Genomic DNA, 24,214 nt, shown 5'->3' on the forward strand with positions numbered 1-24,214 from the left:
GACTGGGGAGGAGCAGCCGTGGCCAGGGCACCTGTAGCTCTGGGACTGTCGCCTGACTCCTGGAGCACATGGCTCTCTGGCACAGCCAGAGCAAAGGCAATGTGGCAGACAGGGGAGGGGAGTGATTCTACAGACGCACTTTGCTCCCAGGGACACTGAATACTTACAACAAATGGATTTCAAGTCACTCACAGTTTAAAAACTTCTATCAGTCATCCCTGGCATAATGAAAGTTTCGTTGGCCATTTTTCTCCCAGAGCCCCGGTATTGGCATGTAACTTGGGATCCCGTACCATCCTGTCCTCTCCTGCTGATGCTCCCGGATGCACCCAGTTCCTCTTCCTCTGCCTCCCTCGTTCTCTCGTTCTCTCGTTCTCTACTGACTCCAGGGCCCATTTCCCCAGAGGGGTTCTGCCTCACATCTCTTATCCATAAAAAACAAAAACACACATAGAAACAAACAGATTTGAAATGAAAATCCTCAGGGTTAGAATGTTCTTCTTTAATATAACTCAGACAAGAATGACCAGCTGCCGTCCCATGGTGGGATGTAAGGAAATGCAGTGATGAAAAGGTTGATGGTTCCTGTTACAGCGCTGAAAGGCAGTCATTAAAATCTGTTCACATTTGAGATGCTAGACAGAAAAACGTTTACCCAGTGAATATTATTATCCTTATTTTTTTAATTTCTTCTGTGACTGTGGTCTAATAAAACTTCGAGAGTAAATATACAGAACTTGTCAGTCTTCAATTTGAACAAGGAAATTTTTAGCATTAAAATTTTTTTCTGAAATCACATTAATTACAAACTCGAATACGTTTTGTCAATCACCAGACCTTAAAAATCAGGGATTCAGTATAAATTATTTTACTTTCAAGTTCAGAAGGGCTTTTAGATATTCTTAAGCATAACTTCGTCATTATTATTAACATAAGAAAATTGAAGTGCTTAGAGATTAAGAGACTTCCCAAGGTCACACACCCAGTTGGGGTGGAGCCAAGATTAGAATCCAGGGCTCCTGAGTTCAAGTCTTATTTCCTCCGGATCATGTACATCCTTCAAGAGCAGCTCAGGGCTTTCGTGTTATTTCTTTCAACAAAATACAGCGTGCCCCTTAGAGACTTATATAGGTTTTCTTTGGATTCAGAGAGATGTTTTATTTAATCTGTTAAATGAGAATTTAGATGTGTTCTTATTTTTATTTCAAATGGCTGATTTTATAAAATAGTCCTAAATATAAGCAACCTCTATATGATTTGCATTTGAATAGACCTTCTCTCTCCAATCTGTTCCATTCTGTTTAGTCAACAGTTTTCAATTATCTCTGACTATGTTAATAGGACATATATTCATTTCAATGCCAAAATATTTCTGGGCATTTGGATATTATTTTCCTTTGCAGTTCATAAATAAAGTGGATGGACAGAGTTTCAAGAATCGCATCATTTCTGACCCTGTTTTGTCGATTTTATAGCCAGAAAGAGCTTTGTAATCTTTCAGCATATTCGTGAATTAAATGAGAGTAAGTTCAAAGCACAGAACATTGGAAACAGACTCGTGCAGAATTTATCTTCAGCAGGAAAGAGGAATAAAAGCACTATTCTATCCACTTGACAGGAATATACTAAGCAATAGCAAATAAAATATCATAGGAAAGTATAAAATTTCAATGTTGGACATAAATTATTTTTGAGTTCAGTTGTAAGACATTACATTGCAGTAGTAAGTGGGCAAAAGACATTTTAAAAAGGCACCAAGTGTCGTAGCTAAATTTTTATTATCATAATCTTTTACATCAGTGTTCCAAACTAAGTTTTCTGTTAATTTATTTCTATTTCTATTAATTTATTAATACCAGTTATTATAAGCTATGTAAAGCCTAAGATATAAAAATATCTTCTAAGAGAAATACTATTTTTAAATATCCAACAGTGCTGGTGATCTCAAGTAAAATTTCCAACAGTTTAACATATGTCCTCTTTTCATCACAATTTGAATCATAGTTCTAGAAAAATTTGAATGGCTATATCATTTTGCACGTTAGCATTGGCCATTGATACTACTCCTTTTATTTTCAAACATCTTAAAATGTATTTGTGAAATAATTGTTTACTTTGCATTGGTGTTCTAAAATATCTAAAAATCTTTGAAGGAATGTTATAAATTTGTTTTGACACCTCGAAAGTGTGAGTCAGTGAATACAGGGGGATTTTTGACGTAGAAGACTATTAGAAATGGTCTTGGTCTTCAGAGGCATCAGTGTGTCATTGACACCATAGTATCTGCAGGGTTCACGTGGAATCAAAATTCCACATACTATATGCAGTAACCACATTACTCTAGGACTTAACTTTTATCTAGTAGATGAAATGATGAAATAAAACCTAGAATGAGGGCCCCCAAATTTAATAACCTGTTTTGAAATAAATGAAGAGTTAAACATGCTTTTATGAAACCTAAATAGATATGATCTGAAGGGGAAAAAATAAGTTAACATTCCACGTTCTTCATATTATTCCACATCTTGCCAGCTTACAGCTCTCACGCTGTCAGCCTGGTACCGCGATACCCTCTCGGCATGGCTTTCCTTATCCATGACCAGATTCTCTGGAGGCATCCAGGCCCCTGGGCCTCAGTATACGGATGCCTGTATCTCACTAAGGGTGCCATTTATTTCTGTTTTTCCATTTTCAAAGGCACTTGGCATGTACCAAAATAAATGTTGTTAGCCAAAGAAAATGCACCGGAATTTATTTTTTTCTCTTCTCTGCATTATTTTGTTTCAGTGATAGTTAATACAATTTTGTATTGTTCTTTCTTTACTTAAATTAATAGGAGCAGTTTTTATATTAATGTAAACTCTTCATAAACTTGAATTTTAACACATAAATGATAATCCATGTACTGGATTTGCCATGTATAGTTATTCCCCATAATTAATCGTTTAGTTTGCAGATTTTTTTTTTACCATCTTAGGAAGCACAGTGTTGAGATGAACCTCTTAGTACAGAAGGTACTTGGGCTTGAATTACATGTTTATATTTCATTCATTGATTCCTTTACCAATACTGATTGTGCTCTCACTTTTGCTGGATGATCCAAAGATGAGTGTTTTCTGTTTTTAGAGAATTTACTGTCCATCTAGGAGGGGTTAGATAATAATAAAAACACTATACAGAGTGATAGGAGAGCTGGAGAAAGCCTTCCAGGAAAATGCATAGGTGCAAAGGCACTGAGGTTAGCAAAAATATTTATTAGGGTGCCAAATAAGAGGATCAGGCTGTGGGAAATTATTTGACCAAAAAAGTAGGAAGAAGCTAGTTCATGAAGGTCCTTGAGTGTTGCGCTAACACTCAGGTTACATTTAACTTGAAAGTTACAGGATCCCATTAAAATATTTGTGTATGTGGAAATGACAAGATCAAACTGGATTCTTTACTGGATGTTATGAATAATATCAAACACAATTTTTTCATTAAAATAAAAAATGAAATAGTCATTTTAATATTAAGTCCAAACCCTGAGAGAAAAATATTTTCTAGGAATGTAAATGATGGCTACAAAGTAACTGACATGACATGACTTTAGAAGTTGTTCAAGTTAAAAAATGATGCTTAAAAAATAACCAGCATTTTACATATCTCTAAGAAGTTCTTGGAGATAAGACCTTCTTCCTCATTAAAATATTTTTGCTTGGGATTCAATTACTTGCTGGTCATTGTTAGTTCAATAGAAAATAAATAAAAATTTAAAAAGAAAAATATAAAGACAAATTAATACATATAGGTCTTTTTCTTATAGAATTCCACAATTTTAGTGAACAGCTTGGAGTGTCTTCACCTTTCAGTGGGTAAATTGTTGAACAAATTGTGATCTGTGCAGAGCAGGAATTACTAGCTGACAATAAAAAGAAACAGACAATTGATACAACCTTGAAGATGTTCGAACCTCCAGGGGGATTATGCTCAGTGAAAAAAAGTCAGTCCCTAAAAGTTAACACTGTGTAATTCCGTTTTCAAAACATTCTTGAAATGAAAACATTATAGGAATGGAGAACAGGTTAGTAGTTGCCAGAGCTGGCTGACTGGTGGATGGGAGAGGGAAACAGGTGTGACTATAGAAGGGCACCTGGAAGGATTCTTGTGGGGAACGAAAGATTGCACATCTTGGCAGTATGAGTGTTCTGGTTGTGATGTTGTAACTCTTCTGTGTTCTGGTTGTGAATTGTGATATTGTACTGTCATTTTGCAAGTCATTACCATTGTGGGGAACTGGATAAAGGGTATTCAGATTACCTCTTATTTCTCACAAGTATATGTGAATATATAATTATTTCAAAATTGAAAAGTAAATATTTTTTAAAAGTTTGGAATGTCCAATAACATAGAGAATTTCAATACATCAAAACACTGAACTCACTTTCAAGGGTGTTTCAACATTTATGATGCAGGTTCTAGAAATGTGATCTACCTGAATACATAATAGTTTTATTTAAAATACCCATTTCATTAGTTAAATACAGAGCATTGAAAAAAGTATCAGCTTATTTCTGAGATTGGAAAAGAAGGAACACAACACAATATCTAGTCTTTGTTAAGTGTCTTTAGAGAACAAAAAAATAATCAGTAAATAAAAATTACTTTTTTTTTCAGATTTTGCCCATATTTGGTATTAAGATGAATGCATAATGGTTATTGTATTTTATTTATAATTAAGTTCAAAACATCAAAACAGATTTCCCCGATACTGGTTTAATGAGAATGACCCAGAAGTGAAGTTAATAGCCGTAAAGCAAATAATACACTGTCAACAGCTTGCAGCTACTCAGGATTCAGGCAGAAGGCCAGTTACTTCATCACTTTCTGTTCATCCCTCAGTTCCGCAGTATTGGATGCGTTATAAATACTGCTATTAGATGCTAGAATGGAAATTTCCTGAGTTGGCTGGGACATAAAAATATATAAAAGAAAAAAATCAAACAATAACATTTCCATATGGCTTTAAGAGCTTGGTTGCATTTTCATAGGCATAATGTGTCTATAGCTGAGCATTAGACTTTTTTTCATTCTATTGTTTTCCTTCAATGAAATTTTTAAAAAATAGGGCTAAGCGTCTTCCGTCTGCCAAAAAACTTATGATGTGAGCGTCTTTGCTCCAATGTAGATGGAGATGTCCCAGTTCATACTTACAGGCCTCCATGTGTTTTTAGAGCCCCAGTAAGGTGCTTCCTGAAACAGTGCCAATACCTGTATCCCTTTTGATACATCAGGACTTACAAGATTTTTTTCAATAGCTCAATATGTTAGCTCTGGGCTAACATAACTAAGGTTAGATATTTTGTGAGGAGAGCAAAGAATACCGTATAATTAGCTCAAGTCATTCATTCTGTGACTGCATTCGTGTTCAACAAAAGCTTTCTGGTTATTGACTCTTTGTCATCTTTTTGTGCTGTAGTTGGCAAAATTTAAATTTAAATTAGTTTAGACAACTACATCTATTCTGTAAGAGAGTGTCTTAAATTAGAGGTTTTAAATTAGATTTTAAAACTAACATTTATATTACATAAAAATAACATTTTAACCCTACTCTTAGGTAGGCATCATTGTCATGTAGAAATAATACTTACATATGTTAGCATTATACAAAATTTGTGTGACATCTATTTGATATATGCATCCGGTCAAAACGGAGTATCTGAAGCATAGGAAACTAAGTGGAATTTGACCAGAAACCTCCCAAATTCTCACATTTAGGTAACTCCTACCTTGTAAGGCCAGTTTTCCCTGTGAAGGAAAATTAACATTAGAAGTCATTTCTGCTTCTCCAGCAGCTTGTTTGAAAATTATTTGAAGTTGGTGGGTATTGAATGCAACTATGATGAAGTCTAATGCCTCACTCCACCCTTCTTGAACTACCAAGCAATAGCCTGGGGCATGTAAATTTGCCTTTTCTCTGCAATTTAGTGCACAGGTCAGGCTGGCGGTGCTCAGAGGCATAGCTGTTACATCATTTAGGCAGCTGGTGCACTGCACAGAGTCCTTGGCCCAGGGGCTGCCACTCAGCCCGTGCTCCATTTTCCAAGCCATGTCGTCTGTTGCAGGGAAGCTTCTGTATGGAGAACAGAGCGCTCTTTTCTAATTGACCTGCCTAGAGGGCATGACTTCTTCCTAATCTCTGTGCCCTGAGGGCCACCTTTCATTAATCTCTGGTTGGATGTCCATCTCAAGTCCCTCCCCATTGTTGGCCCTCTGGTGCACACTCCACAGAGTGCCATGGGGTCCTGGGTGGAGGCATACCTTTTCCCACTCAGGGGAAAGGGCCTTATACCTGCTTGGCGCTCTTGTCTGTGTTGAGCTCCCATAGAACAAGTTGTATCGCACCAGAACCCTGGGATTCTCGAGACAGAAAAGAATTTGACCAGCATTGTGCTGCCTGTGCTAGAAGATGGCACTAAAGATCTAAATGGTTTTAATATAACGTGCAGTAACCACAGACATAACTGTCAATCCACACACATACATATAGAGATGTGGTCATGTTTTCATACTGCAAATTGTCATGGGACTCTGCTCAGTCAGATGGTGAGAGGGTAATCAAGGAAAGTTCCTGAACTGTTACCTGTTCCTTTGCCTTTTACTTGGCCACCTGACTGTCTTTTCCCCTCCCTCTCAAGTCAAAGTCAAAGATAATAAAAAATGATTCAGAGTAACTCTCTCTCTACATCCTTTCTGTCCTCCTCTCTTGGTGCCAGCATCCTTCTCTGCTAATTAAATAACGACCTCTCTGCCACAAGCCAGGCTGTCCTATTTGGCATGACCAGTATGAATGCTCCGAGCTTTCTAATTATCATTGCATGGTAGTCATAGGACCCTAACTAATGGGCCCTTCAATAGTGACCCAAACGACCTGTGATTTTTTTTGTTCTTAATCCTTCATGACCTGTCTGGGTTTAACATTATTGTTTGATTTAATTATTTTATAATGTCAAACAAGTTAAGTTAGATTATTAACTCCTGTATAGATACTTAGGCTTTTTTAGAGAAACAGAATCAACATGGTGTAAGATGAGACAATAAAAGTGTTGTCAAAGTAAGTGTGTTTGTAGGCTCTAAGCCAAATGAATACAACATACAAATAGTCATTTTTGCCTCCTTTTATCAGACTTTATCTTCTCCTATCAGAGAAAGGAGAAAAGCCAGTTTTCTTAAATCTTGAGGAAGATGGGAAAAATCCCATGGCTTTTCTTAGAGAACTTGACAATCGTTAGAAAGCAAGGATTTCTGGAATTCTTGGGGTCTTTACCAGAAGCGACAAGAATAAGGGTCTGAGGTATACTAAAATAAGCTTGCTTCTCAGAGCCCCCCACAGGGCCTGGATGACATGTGGTGGATGATGCAGTGTCCACTTATGTTTAGCTGCACATTTATGTGCCTTCATGACGGCACGTAGGTTTTATACAAAGAACAGCTTTCCACCAGTGAATACTAAAAGACAGGACCGTTCTTTACAGCAAATTCTTAATTAACATCTTGTCAACGTATGCTCCCACAACCCCTTTGTATTACAAAACTTGCCATTTCATTTCTAACAAGGGAAAAAAATTACCATTTATCTTCCTCAAGCCTAGAGGTATATTTTGCTAACTAAATTATAAATAATATCATCTTGATTGTTCTAACCTAAAATTTGTTTAAAATATGAACATTACAAGGCTAGGAATACCTCCTAAATCCATTACACAGAGGCCAATAATAACATTTCTTTGTATGTTTATTCGCTCTTTTCAGGCGAAAGAAAGACAACGGTGTCTTGCACAAAAATCATGAACAAAAATATCAGCATTGTGGACAACAAGAAATGCAAATACTTAACCAAGCCTGAGCCTCAGATTCGCAAGTGCAATGAGCAGCCGTGCCAGACAAGGTACTCCTGCCCCGCCACTCCTAACAAAACTACATTTCCTTAAAAACAATGCAACAAACACGTACCAAAATGTAAGGCTTTAAATAAGTGAGGTCTAAGAAAGCAAGGTAATCACCGCGATGGAATGCGTGTGGGAGAAACAAGGCAAGGGTTGACCTCAACTTCACCTGCTGTCCTTAGTGTGAAAACAACCCCTAGTTGGATGGGAGGGAGAATAATTAAAATTATGTCATAACCTGTTGGCCACCTCTTCAAAAACCTGGTTATTTGGTTGAATTTAGCTGTTCATTCTCTAACGTGGTGTGTAAGGACTTGCCAGTGGTGGTATAAACTACAGCAGGACTGGCCAGGCCCCAGGCCCCTGCACAGCAGCGGGACAGGTGGTCCCTGTGGTCCCCAAGGCTAGATCCTTGCTTCCTCTCCCCAGAGACCCAGTGCAAACTGTTCAATTCCTGATCGCTGATCACCGGATTCAATCCTGTCTGACTTCTCCAATGAGTAAGAAGCAATAAAGCAGACAAGAAACTCATGAGTAGGGCCCTGAACAGCTGTGCTGAGCAGCTTAAAGGGGTGTAGAGGGACGGCTGTGCCTTAGTAACCGGCAGAGACGAATGAACGGAACCTTCGTGTGGTTGGGTGCGGGCTCACAGCGGTGCTATGCACAGTGGCTTCTGTCCCAGGGCTCCTGAGAAATCTCTGAGCTTTCATATAAAACTTAATGTTGGGCTCGGGTGAGACTAAGCCCAGCGTCAAAAGTCCTCAAAACTTTTAGGGCTAGAATGACAAAAAGAGAGCGTGAGGCTGGACTGACTCCTCTAGAATACAGAGACAGGGACGTTTATTCTGTGCTGGCGCTCAGAGCCGTGTTGAGGCTCAGTGAGTTAGCCTGCAGTTTTGAGTTCTTAGGGAGTCAGACAGCTGATCTCGCCCAGCAGTTCCTGCCGAAGTCACGGTGAATGTCTGCATCCTGCAACCGGGATACGTAGAGACTCTGTCACTTTGGAGGGGTCTTTAGCTAATAAAATCTTCCTCCTGGCCCTCCACCGCCATGTATGGGGAGTGGAAGGAGGAAAAGCAACCGAGTTGCCAATTAACTATCTTTAGGCTTTTCTATCTGCAATAATCTCTGGGAATTAGTGTCATGCAAACTAACGCTCAGTTCTGGTTTCCCTCTCTCCCCGCCCCCGCCTTCCCCCTTCAGATGTAGCGTTGCATCTCCAGTTCCCTCTATTTCTGGCTTATTGCAAAACTCAACTGTTAAGCCCTCCAGATCTGGCCCGTGCTATGTTAACGAGAGCTTAAAAGAATTTGGAAAATCTTTTCTTCCTTTCCAAAGCTGGAATTTCAAGACTTGCTTTTCTTTAGACTCCTGTCTTTAAGCTTTCAAAAACCAATGCTCTACTTTTTCTTTCCTTTACATTCCTACTCTTAACAATCCTCCCCTCCGCCTCGCAGGGAGAAATCTGCTTCTAAAGACCAGAAGAATGATATGTAAAAGAATGTGCAAAAGAAAAGAGTCCATAAAAATATTTAGAATAATGTTCCGGCCGCTGCAGCAGCCTGGCTGTGTGCTTTTCATCCTAACTCCGTAAGCAGGTGAACTAGGAACTGTTTTGATAAGGCAGGGTAGTAATCCACAGGAAGGCTGACCTACGGGAAGACTGTTGCCTCCAGTCAGGTCCTTGGGTCTTTTGCACTCAGTGCTGGACAGACACAGAAGCAGGGTTTTAGCTTTTGCACTGTCAGCTTAAAAAAACTGGATTTTTTGGTTATTACTATTCCTAAAAATTATCTTTCCCTTTTTTATCTCTCTCAATAGACATTAAAATGCTGATTTATCTTGTGTTAAATAATTTATTAAAATATTTCAAAACCACCATTTCTTTTATATACCCTGTAGCTTTCCCATTTCCAGGAAAAGAGCAGTGGCATTTTCTGGTCTGTCAGGAACCTTGAATGAGCTGGATCTGAGGACCAGACGATATTTGTCACTTCCTAAGTTGGTCTGTGAAGAATCAGCGTGTATAGTACATGCAATTTATTGTTGATTCACTGACCTCAGTGATCAAGGGGGCTATGCCTTGATGATGACTTGGGAAAAGGAATAGTTTTAAAAGGTCGGTACATTTCTGAGTGAGAAATTTTTGCAGCTGGAGACTGGAAGTCTTTTTGTTAGAGATTATTATCTTCCTTCCCTCGGAAAAGGAGGCAGTATATTTTGAATCACCAAGAAGCAGTGTCAGTGAGGTTAACCAAAATATTGGAAAGTAAGGAAAGGACATGGGCGATTATGAGGGGTCATCACAGGAGCACGTTCCAAGACTTACTGGCACAGCACAACTTTCGTTTCTCCTGCTTTCTCTTTGCCCCCACCCTAGGAAGCAACATGCTCATCACTATTCACAGTTATCGAATAAGTCCCCGAACGGCCTGATGTAGTCCATGTTCCAAATATAAAGTATACTGATGCGCAAGTAAATATTTTGAAGGAAGAGTCTTAAAGATAAGGAAATGAGATAATTCCAAATTAGATTAATTCTAAAGTACAAGATGTTTTCTCTCATTACATTTTATTTTTTTGTTCTTATGTTTTAGCAATTTTCCAAGGAATAAAAAAGTAACTTTTGTCATTATACTAAGGATCTCTAAGATTTATTTAATTTAAAAAATTTGAAATGTCATGAAATTACAAATACTTCTCTTTTCAGTAGTGTACATTATAGTTCCATGGTGGGTTCCCTAGTTGAGGGGAAAGGCGTATAGATGGGTTTATATTGTGCTTATAGCTATCCTTGTGCAGAAAGATGAAGCAGAAGCTAAACTAAATTTGTAAGATGAATATTCACTTTAGGAAAAAGCCACTAGGGGACTGCAAAGCAAAATGGTAGGTAAGCACCAGCCTCCACCATCTAGTAGATAAGAGCTCTTTTAGAGGCAAATACCAGAATGCAAATGTCATCGTGATTTTTTTTTCTTTTTCAGAAACAGAAGCATAGACTCGTTTAGGATTAAGCTGTTGTACGGATGAGAAAACTAGGTTGCGTGGGAATATGAATTCTCAAACTTTAGAAAACTTCCAGGAACATTTGGGTTTAAGGAAATTTGAAAGCATTGAGGCTATTTCTGTAAAACATAGAGACAATTTCCATTTGAGGAAATGTTTAAGGACAAGCTATTAGGTGAAAAAATGTTATGGATACAAAGAGGAATAAGGCATTGACCTCTGCCTTTGAAGAGCTTATATACCGCTAAGGAAAGGAAGTTCAAGTTCTGTAGGTAGCCGGGGAGCCCCTCTACATCCCTAGGGGATAATCTAACAAGCTTTGTGTGAGTGCCGCAGGCCAGGTGACAGAGGGCAGAGGATAACACCATCTGCGTGGGTGGGGTGGAGAAGCCCCTCAGGGAGGAAGGGACTTGGACCTGGCTGTCAATGATCTAGGCAGCTGAGACTCCACGAACAAATGCCATGGGGTGAAAATACAAAGTGTTTGGGGAACAAGCTGAGCATTTGGTTTATTACCTACACACGTGAAAGATGAAAACAGAGAAATATGAGTAAGAATAAACCAAGTGTAAATATACTATATTTATATATATATAGGATATACTACATACTGAGTGCCTATTGTATGTCACACCATATAGTTATAAACACTTTAACAAATGAGAAAAGGGAAACTTAATGGCTGTTAAGTGTTGTTTCAAGAAAGTGCACAGCTAGTCAGGAAACCAGAATTATGCTCAGGGCTCTGGAGTGCCCTGCACTGCGTGAAAATAGGATGGTGCAGATAGTTTAGTGGGGGATTTAGATCCCCCTATAAGGTTGTCCAAATGGGAAAGGCAGAGAGGGTTTTATTGACAGGAATCATACAAAGATTAAATTTCATGAATCGTTTTTCTGGCATACGTAGGCCTTGGTTCCTTCCTGAAATAAATTTGGGGAGGTGTTTGAATGAGTGATCCTTAGGGTAGATTCCAGCTCATTAGAAATGGGAGTGACACAGATATCTGTATCACTGCCCCAATAATTATTTGGAAAAAGGATCTTCATCTAGGTACTCAAATACTCAAATATGAATTAGCTGAATCAGTGAAATCCAAGGATAATGTCGGAGTCCTGAGGACCTCTGAAGTGAGGTCACTTGGCGTGTAGCCCTCTGAGCCTGTCGCTTCAATGGCTTTGATCACATTGCAGCCGGATAGCGGCTAGCCTCATGAAGCGTCTCTGGCTACCTGGAGGGTGTGTCCCAGACACAAATCTGGTGACAGGTGACGGGCATCAGGCATTAGGGATTACTTGCCCCAGGTAAGTGGGCCTTCTCCACGCAGTCTCCTTTCAGGCTTGCTGATACCGGCACGTGTCTCGTGTGAGGTCGTCTGCAGCCTCATTTCGGTGTCTGACTCTACAACCTTGTGACCTTTGGTCAGTTACTACTTCTCTCCTGGCCTCCGTTCCCCTTTCAGTAAATGGCCATGATAGTTGTAGTACCTAACCCGTGGGGGTTATTTGAAGATTTCAGACACAAAGAATAGGAACAGTTCACACATGTCAGCAGTTTCATCCTTGTTAGGTCCCTCAGTGTGGCAGCCTGATGCGCAGGAACGGGCAGAGCCAGCAGCGTGACGGGGACGGAATCCTGTATATCCTCTGAGATTGTAATAAGAGCAGGGCCCTGAGATGAGACATGCGGGGAATTCAAAGCAATAGAAGGCATAGGTGTCTCAGAGAAACTCAAATGCTGGTTAAAAAAAAAGGTATAAACTTACTGCGTAACACTCTGCTGCCTCCAGGCATCATGTCGAATACCCAGTAAGCAGCATCTTCCAACTTCTTTCCGTGACTCTTGCTTTGCTCTCAGATGGATGATGACAGAATGGACCCCGTGTTCACGAACTTGTGGAAAAGGGATGCAGAGCAGACAGGTGGCCTGTACCCAGCAGCTGAGCAACGGAACCCTGATCAGAGCCCGGGAGAGGGACTGCGCTGGGCCCAAGCCGGCCTCCTCCCAGCGCTGCGAGGGCCAGGACTGCATGACCGTGTGGGAGGCAGGCGTGTGGTCCGAGGTGCGCGCCCCGCCCCACGGCTTCTCCGCTTCCTCCTGCTTTCCTGACTCTCAGCCTGTGTAAGGTCGTGTTGTATCCCATTCAGAGTATCTCTGCATGGAACTTTTAATACCATTTATTGATTTTCCTGGTAATAAAAGGAATACATCCGTTATAAATAATTTTGAAAGTAGGAAAAAAACAGACATTTACTCTTTAAATATTGTAACATAATCAAGAGCATATTTTGTGTTCATTTTAGAATCCAGCTTTTTATTTGTGTGCCATGAGTATACCCTTGAGTGGCCACATAAGAAAGTACACACCTGACTCATTGTATATCCCTGAACGTTTAGAAGAGAAAGGAGAAGAGAAGGCATTAACCCTTAACAGTCATTTCCAGTGAGCAGGGGTTCTGTTTTTAATTCACATTTAGTACCTTGTTTATATTTAATTACTAATGCAAAAAAGTTAACAGTTTCACCATTTCATACTGCGGCTCAGGGAAATTAAATGGTTTAGCCAGAAGCCTGTTTAAGTGTTGGAGCTGGGATTTGAACCCAACACTGCCCAACTCACTGCACCATACACGCACCAGCTTGTAGCGTGTACCGTGCAGGTGTGTTCCATGCCAGACTCATGCTTATTTTCTCTTATCATGCTACGTGTCTTCACCTAATAATTAGCACCAGTCTTGTATTGACTAGCTGCTCTGAAGCGTTTTAGGTGAGCACGTGGCTACACACACAGGCACACACCACCACCTCGACATTGTAGTCTCATACACATGTGCAAAGACACAGGCCCACACACACACCAGGAGCAAAAGCATACACATGCTCAACTTCAGAATATTAGCTAGGATATCAGAAGTGACAAATAGAAAATGCTAGGTTGCCGTAGGAAGCTATTCTTTTGAAAATTGAGGATAAAGTAGCTTCAATAATGAGGCTTAGGAATATTCTTCAGTTAACCCAACTCCTGAAAGACACACTAGCAAACAATGTAACTTTCTCTTGTCTGACTCTTCAGAGCTACACGTTGCTGTTGAATAGATTCTTCTTCATTTATGTATACTTTTGAGAATGAACTGTTCAATTTTACATCAGAATGGATGAGTTCTATGTGGAAACAAGAGTCATGTGAACATCAGAGACACAAAAATACCCTATCTTCAGCCTAACCATAAACTTTCAGTTAACCAAACTGAAGAGTTAACCAGAACACTTTCATAAACTCTTCAGGAGGACATAGAGCAGAAATATTCTACCAATCAGATTTTTGGCACCAGCTGGGAGAAATATGTCTCTATGCAGTGTACCAATTAAAAACTCTCTCCTGTTTTGATTTAATTTAAAAACTGACTCTATGGATCAGGGTTAGTTTCAGTTGCAAAAAAGAAAAATGTGAATGCTGAAATGCCAAATCACACATGTAGTCCACTTTGAAGCTCACTGTGTTTAAGTGTGAACTATAAATTCTGAGACGGTTGCTCATTTGTGCAAAATTTTTTATATTTAAAATCTCATGAGTTCTATGCTTAAGTTTTCAGGAAGACAATTGCTGAAATCTGCATGGTTATTCCTACACTACGTCATTGCTAAATGCATACCTGCAATTCTTTCTTTGGACCTTTTTCAGATACACGTATGAATTAGATTTTCAAGCTTCACCAGTCTCTGACCCCTCCCTGCCTCTCCCCTCTCTGTCCAGTGCTGTTTTGGTGCCTGCGTCCAGATGCTTATAGACGCTTGCCTCTGTAAAACTGGGAAGCTTTATACATATTCCTTAGTGGGGAGCATTTAAGTGTAAATGAGAGGGTCAGTTGCATCTTAGATGCTTCATACCTGTTACATCACCATCGTCAGTCAGGCATCAGTTATTCATGAGATGCACTAAAATGTTTTGAACTGAGTTGTATTTTCAGTTCATACAGCCACTTAGGATGATGATTTCTAGGGGTATATAATTATGTAAAGAAACTATTTGTTTTGCTGTTGCTAAGTCTTCCCTGTTTTAGCTTTAAGGAAAGCCTGTGAGAAATGACCTCTTAGACATTGTCATTTTTTCATAAACATTTCTTAAGGCTAAAACAAACTAAATCTGAGCAAAAATAAAATGAATTCCCTTATATGTAAAAAGGTGATGTCCATCAGATTTAGTATTTTACATTTCGATTGTTGTTTATTACTTGTCTTTCATAAACAGTCCCCGTGTTACATGACTCTCTGTAGTATTGGTCCTTGTTCCTGAAACCTGTTCGCCTCTAGCACCGTGCTCTAAGATCCATCTGACCTCTGATGCAGGGCCATAGCCTGGTGTCCTCCTCATCCTCATCCTTACCCTTCATTCTGACTGTTAGGTGGGTGATAGGCTTATAAGAGGTGATTAGAACCAATTCCTAACATCACTTGATCATCAGTCTCTATCTCCTGATCACCAACTGTATCCTCACCATCTGATGTTATCTTCCAGTGTTCAGTGAAGTGCGGCAAAGGCGTACGTCATCGGACTGTGAGGTGTACTAACCCTAGAAAGAAATGCGTCCTCTCCACCAGACCCAGGGAGGCTGAGGACTGTGAGGATTACTCCAAATGCTACGTGTGGCGGATGGGTGACTGGTCTAAGGTGAGAATCATTCTGTATGTTCTCAGTATTAAGTTTCAAGAATGTCAGCATTGCACTGGTACTGCAGCCACCCAGGATGCAGTTCAGGAGGGACAGAGGTAAAGATCATGGGAGGTGGAGTACTGCATACCCAGGTTCAAGTCTTGCCTGTCTGTCCATGATCGTAATCTCTATAAAAATGTCTTAAGCGATAAGTAAGATAAAATGTATAAAGTACTTAACATCATTTTTGACACAGAGGAAGGTCTCAAAAATGCTATCTATTATTGTTGTTTTGTTGCTAGTGTTTGTTGATACTACCAGATAAGTACAGTCAAAGTATAATTAAGGAAGGTATGTAACATCAGAACCAAACAAGAGAAATTTCCATCTTAATATGTAAAAGGCATTCTTTTCCCCACCATTATTTGGGGGTGTATGTAGAAGAAATGGAAAGGAACAGGATTCTAGAAGTCCTGTAGTCAAATCAAGTGGACACGATTCATTTGGCAGGTGAGCAGCAAGTTTAATCATGATAATAGTAATACTTACAGTTTATGAATGAAGTAGAGCTTCACATATGGGTTGTAGAAAATAGCTCACATAGTCTGTCTACAAAGTGTTAATAAAGTCCCGTATTTTAAGATAAAATTCTCATCACATCTAGGTGAAAACAGCTGTCAAATACTAGTTCTCAGAAATGTAAGTATTAATCAAATGATCCCCTGTACCTCGCCGCAGTCAGTTGTGATACTATATACCTGTTATCATAGAATCAAGAGTTCTAGGGCTTAGAAGAAACATAGTAAATCCACTCTCCCTTCCCCATCGTTTTATAAATGAAAAAAAAAAAATGTGGTTCCTGGCAGGGCATGGAGGGAAGAGTGGTGGCTATTCATAAAAAACCCTGAAGGACATTTTAGAAGAAATCTTTTCATTGTGTAATGTACGGTAGTTAGCCAGCCTCCTCAGTGTTGCCCAAAAAGAAATCCACAACATTTAAAATCTATTTTCTTATGATTATTCATACCTTTCCTCTGTAACAAAAGTTTGCATATTAACATTCCATCTGAGTTCTCCGTGAACTATCCTCTTTCCACAGCTTAACAACACTTAAACTTTACGTTGGGATGCTCAAGGACCCTTTCTTTGGTAAACAGTGTCGATCGATCCCTGACCACAGAATTAGGAAAACACCGAGTCCCGTCCACGCAGCTTTTAGCTGGTGAACCGTATAAGGAAGCCTCACGCTTCAAGGAGAGTTCCCAGTTAACCCCGAATAAATTCTTTCATGTGCAGGGTTTAGGTTTTCCTAATTCTGAGAGAGAGAAATAGAGGACGGTGACAGGGAAGATGGCCTTGGAAGTCAAGAAATGTGAGGAGACATCATTGAGCAGATGAGCAAAGCGATTGAGCCATTGCATACCTCTTTGTCTTAGTTTCCATAGGAATGAAGTAAGGTAAACAAGCAACACCATTATTTTCAAGCTGTATTTATATTAACTTTATGTTGACTTCATTCAGCGCTAAAGGTATAAACTCGATTAAGGAGATGAAAGTACTCCTTGGAGGGGGTTTGGGGAGGATCACCTGTTACTCCCTTTCAGTTGTAGAAACTCTGCATTTGTTTACTTTGGCTAGTGAAATTCTAGATGTTTTCCTTAAACGAAATAGTTCTGCTCTAAGAAAAAGTTTTAAAACTATTAAAATAGATGAGCTTTTCCAACCTTATTAATTAATAGAAATACTCTAAGTGATAAAATGCTGTTAACCCCCAGTTAACTACAAAAAGCAAAAATTGTGATTAAAAAAACAGGAGATCCAGGTTTTATTGTAATTTGTGACACAGAACTCTGAACTCCTACATTGCTGCATGTGGAAATACGGCTAGCTAATCCTATTTGCATGACAAGTACTATTACTATTGATTGATAAATGTGCCTATTACTTGACCTTTGGCCAAATCTTAAACAAAATCAAAATTAACTGGGGAGATCATCGAAGACGTTGATTTTAGTTTTCCATGCTAAGCCTGAAAATTTTTTTTTCCATTTTACCAGTTACATATATGTAATTTTTAAATATGCTTTTACTGAATTACTTTAAATTGGTTTTGATGTTACTACATCGCTACCTAGCTAGGACAGTCTTTGTGAATAAGGAAAGTAATGGATACCGCTAATAAATATTCATCTTTACTGCATGACTTTTAACCTTTATTTGTTGACATGTTTATTTGTTTGCTTGTGTAGAAAGATCCAGTTGTGTCACATTTTTTCTCTTTATGTGACTGTCTCCTCTTTTCCTTAAAGCTGCTTTCTCCTTCTTCGTTTATGGCTGAGGTCTCAGCATAGCAGATTCAAACAGCATGCACCAATTAAAGCCAGTGGCTCCATGTGAAGTTCGTTGATTTCTCCCCTCCTGTTTTACTCCTTACGTATCACTTTCGTGTTAAAATGAGGACCATCCCAAAATAATTACAGAGAAAAGGAACAGTGCTATGATTATTAAGTTTCAGTGATTGAAGTCTTCATGGACAGATGAAACGCATAGATCTCTTATGCTTATCAGCTGTGTTCCTGGACTGGGAATAGCAACAAGATGTGCGCAATTGTGGGTCGATGTCTGTGCTCCTCTAAAGTCAATTAATCTGTCAGTTTCATTCAAATTGTACTAAGATTTTTAAACTCTTGATAAACCAAAATGGACTTAAAATTAAGTCCTGGGTTGGCTTGAATCAGGAATATTCAGTGGAATGTCCATACAGCCTAGCTCTGAAACCCTGCTCCTCCCCCAATAATACGAGTGAGTCACTAGAGAATCAGTTTTTATGTACATATGTTCACAGATGTTCCCACTGTCTAAAAGCAGTTGACTGCTCTTGAGCCAAAGGAATACTGGCTAAATGGAGACTTACTGAGAACATGGCTTATGCCTCAAGCTGTGTTTGTTGCATTTGTGTCAGCCTGTGTGACTTCTAGTATTTACATTCTGGTCGTTTCATGTAAACATTGGGGAAATTGCTCTCAGCTTGAGAGGGAAAATTATAGATCCAGGTAAACTCAAAGAGAAAAATCTCCTGTCATGTAATTGTTACATCTGACTTCTAAGTAGATGTAATATAGCCTTTACTAAACAATGCTAGTGTTTATTTCATTGAGACTCGAAAGTTGGTGAAAATAGGACAAAAACAATGTGGTTGCTTTTTTCTGGCTTGGGTTAACCATTGAAATAATCATATGCCACATTCTGACATAGATACAGCCTTAGGGTCTCTCTCGGGAGAGAAAAAAATGACCTGTGTGTTTCCTGGCAAGATAAAGCTGTATTTACCCATTTAAAGCTGTTCTAAGTATAGAACACTGACTTGAAAAAATTACGTAGTCTTTTATGTTTAATGAAATAATGTATTTTCTGGCTGAATTTGACCTTTCTGCCTTTATTTGAACTTCTGTAACTTCTAGTTTTTATTATTGGAGATCAGAGAGAAGCAAATAAAATAGTATTGTTTTATCTACCTATGACACAATTTGGTCCTTCATGAAGCTTTTATACAGTTAACTTTTCTGTGCAATATCAAGTGGTTTATACATATTCAAATGAATTTTAATGGCAAACCAAGCACCTTGGAATCGCACATGATTATTCTTGGTTTATTCTTAGATTCAGTTCCTATTGTACAATTTGAACCTAATTTAGTCCTTTAATATTCTAGGAAATAAATAGCTTTGACCCCATATCCATTTCTGACATGATTAGTAGGTTTTTGGATGAGAGATTATGAGTCTTTTGTGATTATGTAATTCCAAAAACTGCTGGAAGCACAAGAAATTGTTCTGGATAATTTAATTATACGGGTTACATGGTATAACTTTGTTTAAAAGTGGTAAATATAAGGCTTGCAGTATAGTGAGTCATTTTTAACTTATCTTGCAAATGCAACAATTGTATTTAGTATATTTATTTGAATAGAAGAGGAATCTAAAAATTAAGGTAATTTTTTCTAATGAATTACAGGGATGATATTAGACATGCTTTCTAACTATAAAAATTGCATTTAAGTTAATAGGAATTCTACGTATTTTGAGATCATATCCTAGTGAAGATTTTCTAGTTCCAGATAGTTACAGATCTCAAAATGGCATTTTTCAGTAATTTTTTGCATTTTTCCTGAAAACAGTATTGTGGCTAAAACTCAAAATAAATCATATTGCTTGCTTAGTAATTTCTTTTTGTAACTATGAAAGACCTGTGGATATCTGGATTATTTCTAGTAAAAATGATTTTCTTAATACACATACTTTGGATGCTATTAAAATCCACTTGATGTAGACACTGTAATAACTGTGGGAAAATAAGTGTGCCTTTTCCTCAGTAGTTAGCAATCTTATTTTTTTAAAGAAACTCAGAACGATTTTAAATTAATCATGTAAATTATGCCAGTTCTCTAAGTGTGTTTGTATAATCAAGATTTATAACCTTAAAGTGTTCTCATATTGCATAATTATTAAATTAAAACGATTCATAACAGTCATGTGCGAGATCAAAGAATCAGCAATGTCATGAAAGGTTCTTTACTGACATACTTAAGGGTAGAAAGACAAATAGGAGATTTATGATCCTGTCATTTTGAGCTTTGCCTTCATCCAGATTGGTGAGCAGTCAGTATAAGTGACTTGGTTTGCACTAGTTCCCGTATCCCTGAAAAAAAAAAAAAAAAACCTTCTTTTATTTCTTACTCTGTGTTATAGTGGATTTCTAGAGAGACAGAGGTTGTGAATTTGAAGTTCTAGATAAGTAAATAGGCTGTAATAAGCTGTTCCCAAATCTCAGTGTCCTTGACCTGATGTCTGCCTTCTGTTTTCTGCACGGAAGCTTGTCACTCCCTAAAATTAACACTGAGAGTGGTAATTGTGAGTTATCACTATTGGTAGGAAATTATGAATAATCACAGAAGACATTTCTTTCCACTGAAGGAAAACTCAGAAATCATTGAAGGAAACAAATAAAACTTGATCAAAGCAATCAAGAATATCCTAAAATAAATGACTAGAAAATATCCCATTTTTAATAATGCATCTCTGCAGCCTCGTGTTTCTACCTTAAATCAAAAGGGACAAAAAGATCCAGATCAGAATATCAAAGGAGGGATTTCTTATTACCCAGTGGCCAGGCTAGGACCTTAAAATGGATTCCTACATGTCTGGACTGACCCAGTGCTGCATAAACCTCCCCCCATTAAAATCAACTTGCAGGCTGTTCCGGATTCTGAATGAGGATATGTATAGATCGCTGGTTTTGAAGCAACTAAATTAAGTGAGTTGTACAGGTTGTAGAGGGAAGTTTCAATCACTCTTTTCCCACTGAAATTTAAAGAAATAATTAGCAGTAACAGCAAATAACCAAATGAAATGTTCTACTGGAACGTAAAAACAGAAAATGTTAAGTATATTCTGAAACTAGAGAATAAAAGGAGTTAATAAAATGAGAACTGCTATGATGGAGAAAATATATTGTTAAGTAGATCAATTAGTAAAATTAGTATTTACTGAAAGCCTGAATGTCATCATTTTTATAAGACCACATTCATGTTAATGTATGCATTCTTGAGACTTGCATTCCCAAAGTTGTGTTCCTTGGAAAACTCAGTCCTTGAGATGTGGTCTCCATGTATAAGAAATACTGTAGTTAAAGATAAGCAAGTACCCTTTGCTGTCGGACTTTTCAGATCCTTCTTCTGTACTTGGCATGTTTCAAAGAGAGATGATAATATGTCTCGTTTCTTTTTTCCTTTAACCAAAGACCACTTTTACAGATCATGTAGCTAGTTTCTTGTTTAGTGTGATGCACTTTAGGAAAACTTAGATTAGATTATTGAAATTTCAAAGACTAGTTTTGTAAATATTTTTTCTAACTAGAGAAATTTTGTAGGTTGAAACCAAACTGAAATAGTCTGTAATCCAGAAAACAATTCTTGAGATTCTTAAATTTCTAATCAGAATTATTTTCTAATTAAATCTATAAGTGTATTGATATTTGGGAGAGAAGGCTGCTTATCATTTTTATAATTATAAGTAATCTCACAAGACAGGAAATTTTGAGCAGCTACCCCAGAAACAAATGTGAATCTGTCATACTGAATTCTGTCATTGTTGGCTCAATGAATCAAAGAAATAAAAGATTGTAGGCTTGGTTTTAAGCATATGGACGCTGAGAAAACCTATCCCAAGATATCCTAAAGAGATGTTTTGTATTATAGGAAAATTTACTTTAAAAATGTGCTTGTGTTTGAGCAAGCTGTTCATACTAAAGTAATTAGTGATAAATAAGATGCTTTTTCTCAAGGAAGACTTTCTATCATGTTGTTAAGATACACCCACCAAGCATTTATCCAAGTTGCTACTCACCATTCTATCTGAAAAAGATAGCTATCCTCTAAACCATGCACAAAATCCCCAAACTGTTGGCTGTCAAACTGTTTTGTCTCTGTCTCTTTGCACTGCCAGAGAATGGGACATTTTTTGCTTTGCTATCATTTTTACGTTTAAGATCTTGTGAGAGTCTTATCTATTGCCCCAGACAGATTAAAAAAATTGAATTTCCAGAATATTTGGATTCCTCAGAGTAGTCAAATGCTTCTGGCTGGTATGATTGAATATAGCAGAAATATATTAGCTTTAAAAGAATGAGGCACACATATTCTCCGTGTATGTCTTCTATCTAAAGAAAATGTGTAATGTAGAGAGATTGAAGTAGTGTCTCTCTGTACATGTATGTGTGTGTGTGTGTGTGTGTATAATGTGTCTATTGTATGTGCATGTATATGTATAATTACATTATAAATACAGATATAAGAACATGTGTTTAACATTCTTTGTATTAGAAAATGTGAGAGAAATATATATTTTTAATCCATGGGACTTAAAATTAGTCTTCTTAATAGATCCTTGAAAAATCACTACACTCATAAAATACTGTCATTGCTTTCATGCTGCATGCCGGGACACCTGTAACTTCACCTTCTAAACCATACCTGAAAGTAATTCAGTAAATAAATGTCACTGAGTTAAAAATTACTCTTTATGTTTTTTGTAGGGGATGGAGCATGGCACGTGCCAGAGCTCACTTTGGGGACCTTGAGCTTCAATAGGTGAGGGGAGTTTCACATAAAAATACAGTGAAATTTGATGCCTGTTAGAAAACTAAAATCAGTAGTCTTGGCATGAAGTGTTTTTTGTTTTTTTTTTTTTACTTAGATGTAGTGATTGTTCATCAAATACCAGAGGATATCCAGAAATAGACATAATCAGATCATCAGAACAACCATGTATACAGTAAACGATCAGCTACTTACAAAGGCTTCATATGGTGTTCCTGGATGTAAAATGTAGTGAAAGGGAAAACTGTCTTAACAAACAGGTCCCTGGTTCTGCTTCAAGTTAGACTGGGCTGGCACTTCAGCATCCGCACAGCCACAGTGCACACCCTGCCACAGTCTCGTATGCAGAAGAGCAGATCCTGACACCCCCTAACCTCAACCCCCACATCTGTGAAATGGGCCAAAGCAACTGTAAGCCTCTCTGAATATCAGAATACTCTAACTGTGCAAATGAAAATAGTAATCCAGTACCAGTGATGAGCATAGCCCAAGGAAAAATATTTTGAGCTGCTTACGATGAAAGATCTACCCTAAGATACAAACACAAAGAGCTGAATGGATTGGAAGAATATACACCTATAACCTTATTTACTATATACAGAATATGTATGAGTCCGTTTAGTATAAGAAATAAAATTAACAAAATTGTTTAGAAATACACACACGCACACAACTTTGGGGCTCAAAGAGGCAACATGAGAGAAGTGGGTTGAGGGACACCCTGGGGCTACCGTGTAGGGGAAGCAGAGTCTACTCAGTTCTGCCTAATTGCTTCCACAGGTTTCCCCATTTTACTTCTAAGACTGACTGTTATCAAACTGTTTTCTATCATTTCGATAAGTGAAAAAAATGTTACTTCATTTTGAAATGCACGCATTCCTGGACTCACCAGCTCCATTGCCATAGGCTTTCCTTAGAGACATTCTCACATAATTTGCTAACCATATTTATGAAGATGCTCATCGCAGCCTTGTTTGGAACAACAAAAATTTGGAAACAACCCATATATCCTTTAACTAGTTACATAAATCATAATACTATATTTAAACAGTGGAGTACTGTAATTTTTAACATATATTTGTATACACGTGGATAAGAAAATTTTTCCAAAACGATATTAAGTGTGTAAATATTATACAGAAGAGTTACATAGTGTGCCCTTAAGTTATTTATATGTATTCTCTTTATACTTATTAAATTTTCTGCACAGATATGCAAAACCCAGTTTATTTGAATTACATTGAAGGAAAGGGCTTTCTGTGCTTATAATTCTACCATATCCATGTATCACTTTTAAGTTTATGAATTGGTTAACAGTTTCTGTCTGAAATTAAAAGAAAACTTTTACTTTTTAAATACCTACACTTTTCTTGCTGCGGTATCAAAAGTGGATACAGAGAGATGCTAAGAGAACATCATAGAATTTCTAGGGAGGGGAGAGGATTTGGTAAGTTAGGTAATTGCTGAGATAACTCGGTGGA

The 24,214-nt window shown here is 38.0% G+C and overlaps 1 protein-coding gene across 3 annotated transcripts in view; it reads left to right on the top strand.

The window, feature by feature from the left end:
- Positions 1–24,214, top strand: part of ADAMTS19 (ADAM metallopeptidase with thrombospondin type 1 motif 19) — a 241,151-nt gene that overhangs the window by 183,191 nt on the left and 33,746 nt on the right. For all 3 annotated transcript variants that reach the window (XR_004318692.1, XR_004318691.1, XM_032476644.1), the window contains exons 19-21: positions 7,789–7,924; positions 12,784–12,988; positions 15,443–15,595. Coding sequence is in view for 1 of the 3 variants with exons in the window: in XM_032476644.1 (XP_032332535.1) it covers positions 7,789–7,924; positions 12,784–12,988; positions 15,443–15,595 (494 nt within the window). In the remaining 2 variants the exon portion in view is untranslated. The remainder of the gene's footprint in view (positions 1–7,788; positions 7,925–12,783; positions 12,989–15,442; positions 15,596–24,214) is intronic.

Source organism: Camelus ferus, chromosome 3 (genome assembly GCF_009834535.1).
Source record: "Camelus ferus isolate YT-003-E chromosome 3, BCGSAC_Cfer_1.0, whole genome shotgun sequence".
NCBI classification, from domain to species: Eukaryota; Metazoa; Chordata; class Mammalia; order Artiodactyla; family Camelidae; genus Camelus; species Camelus ferus.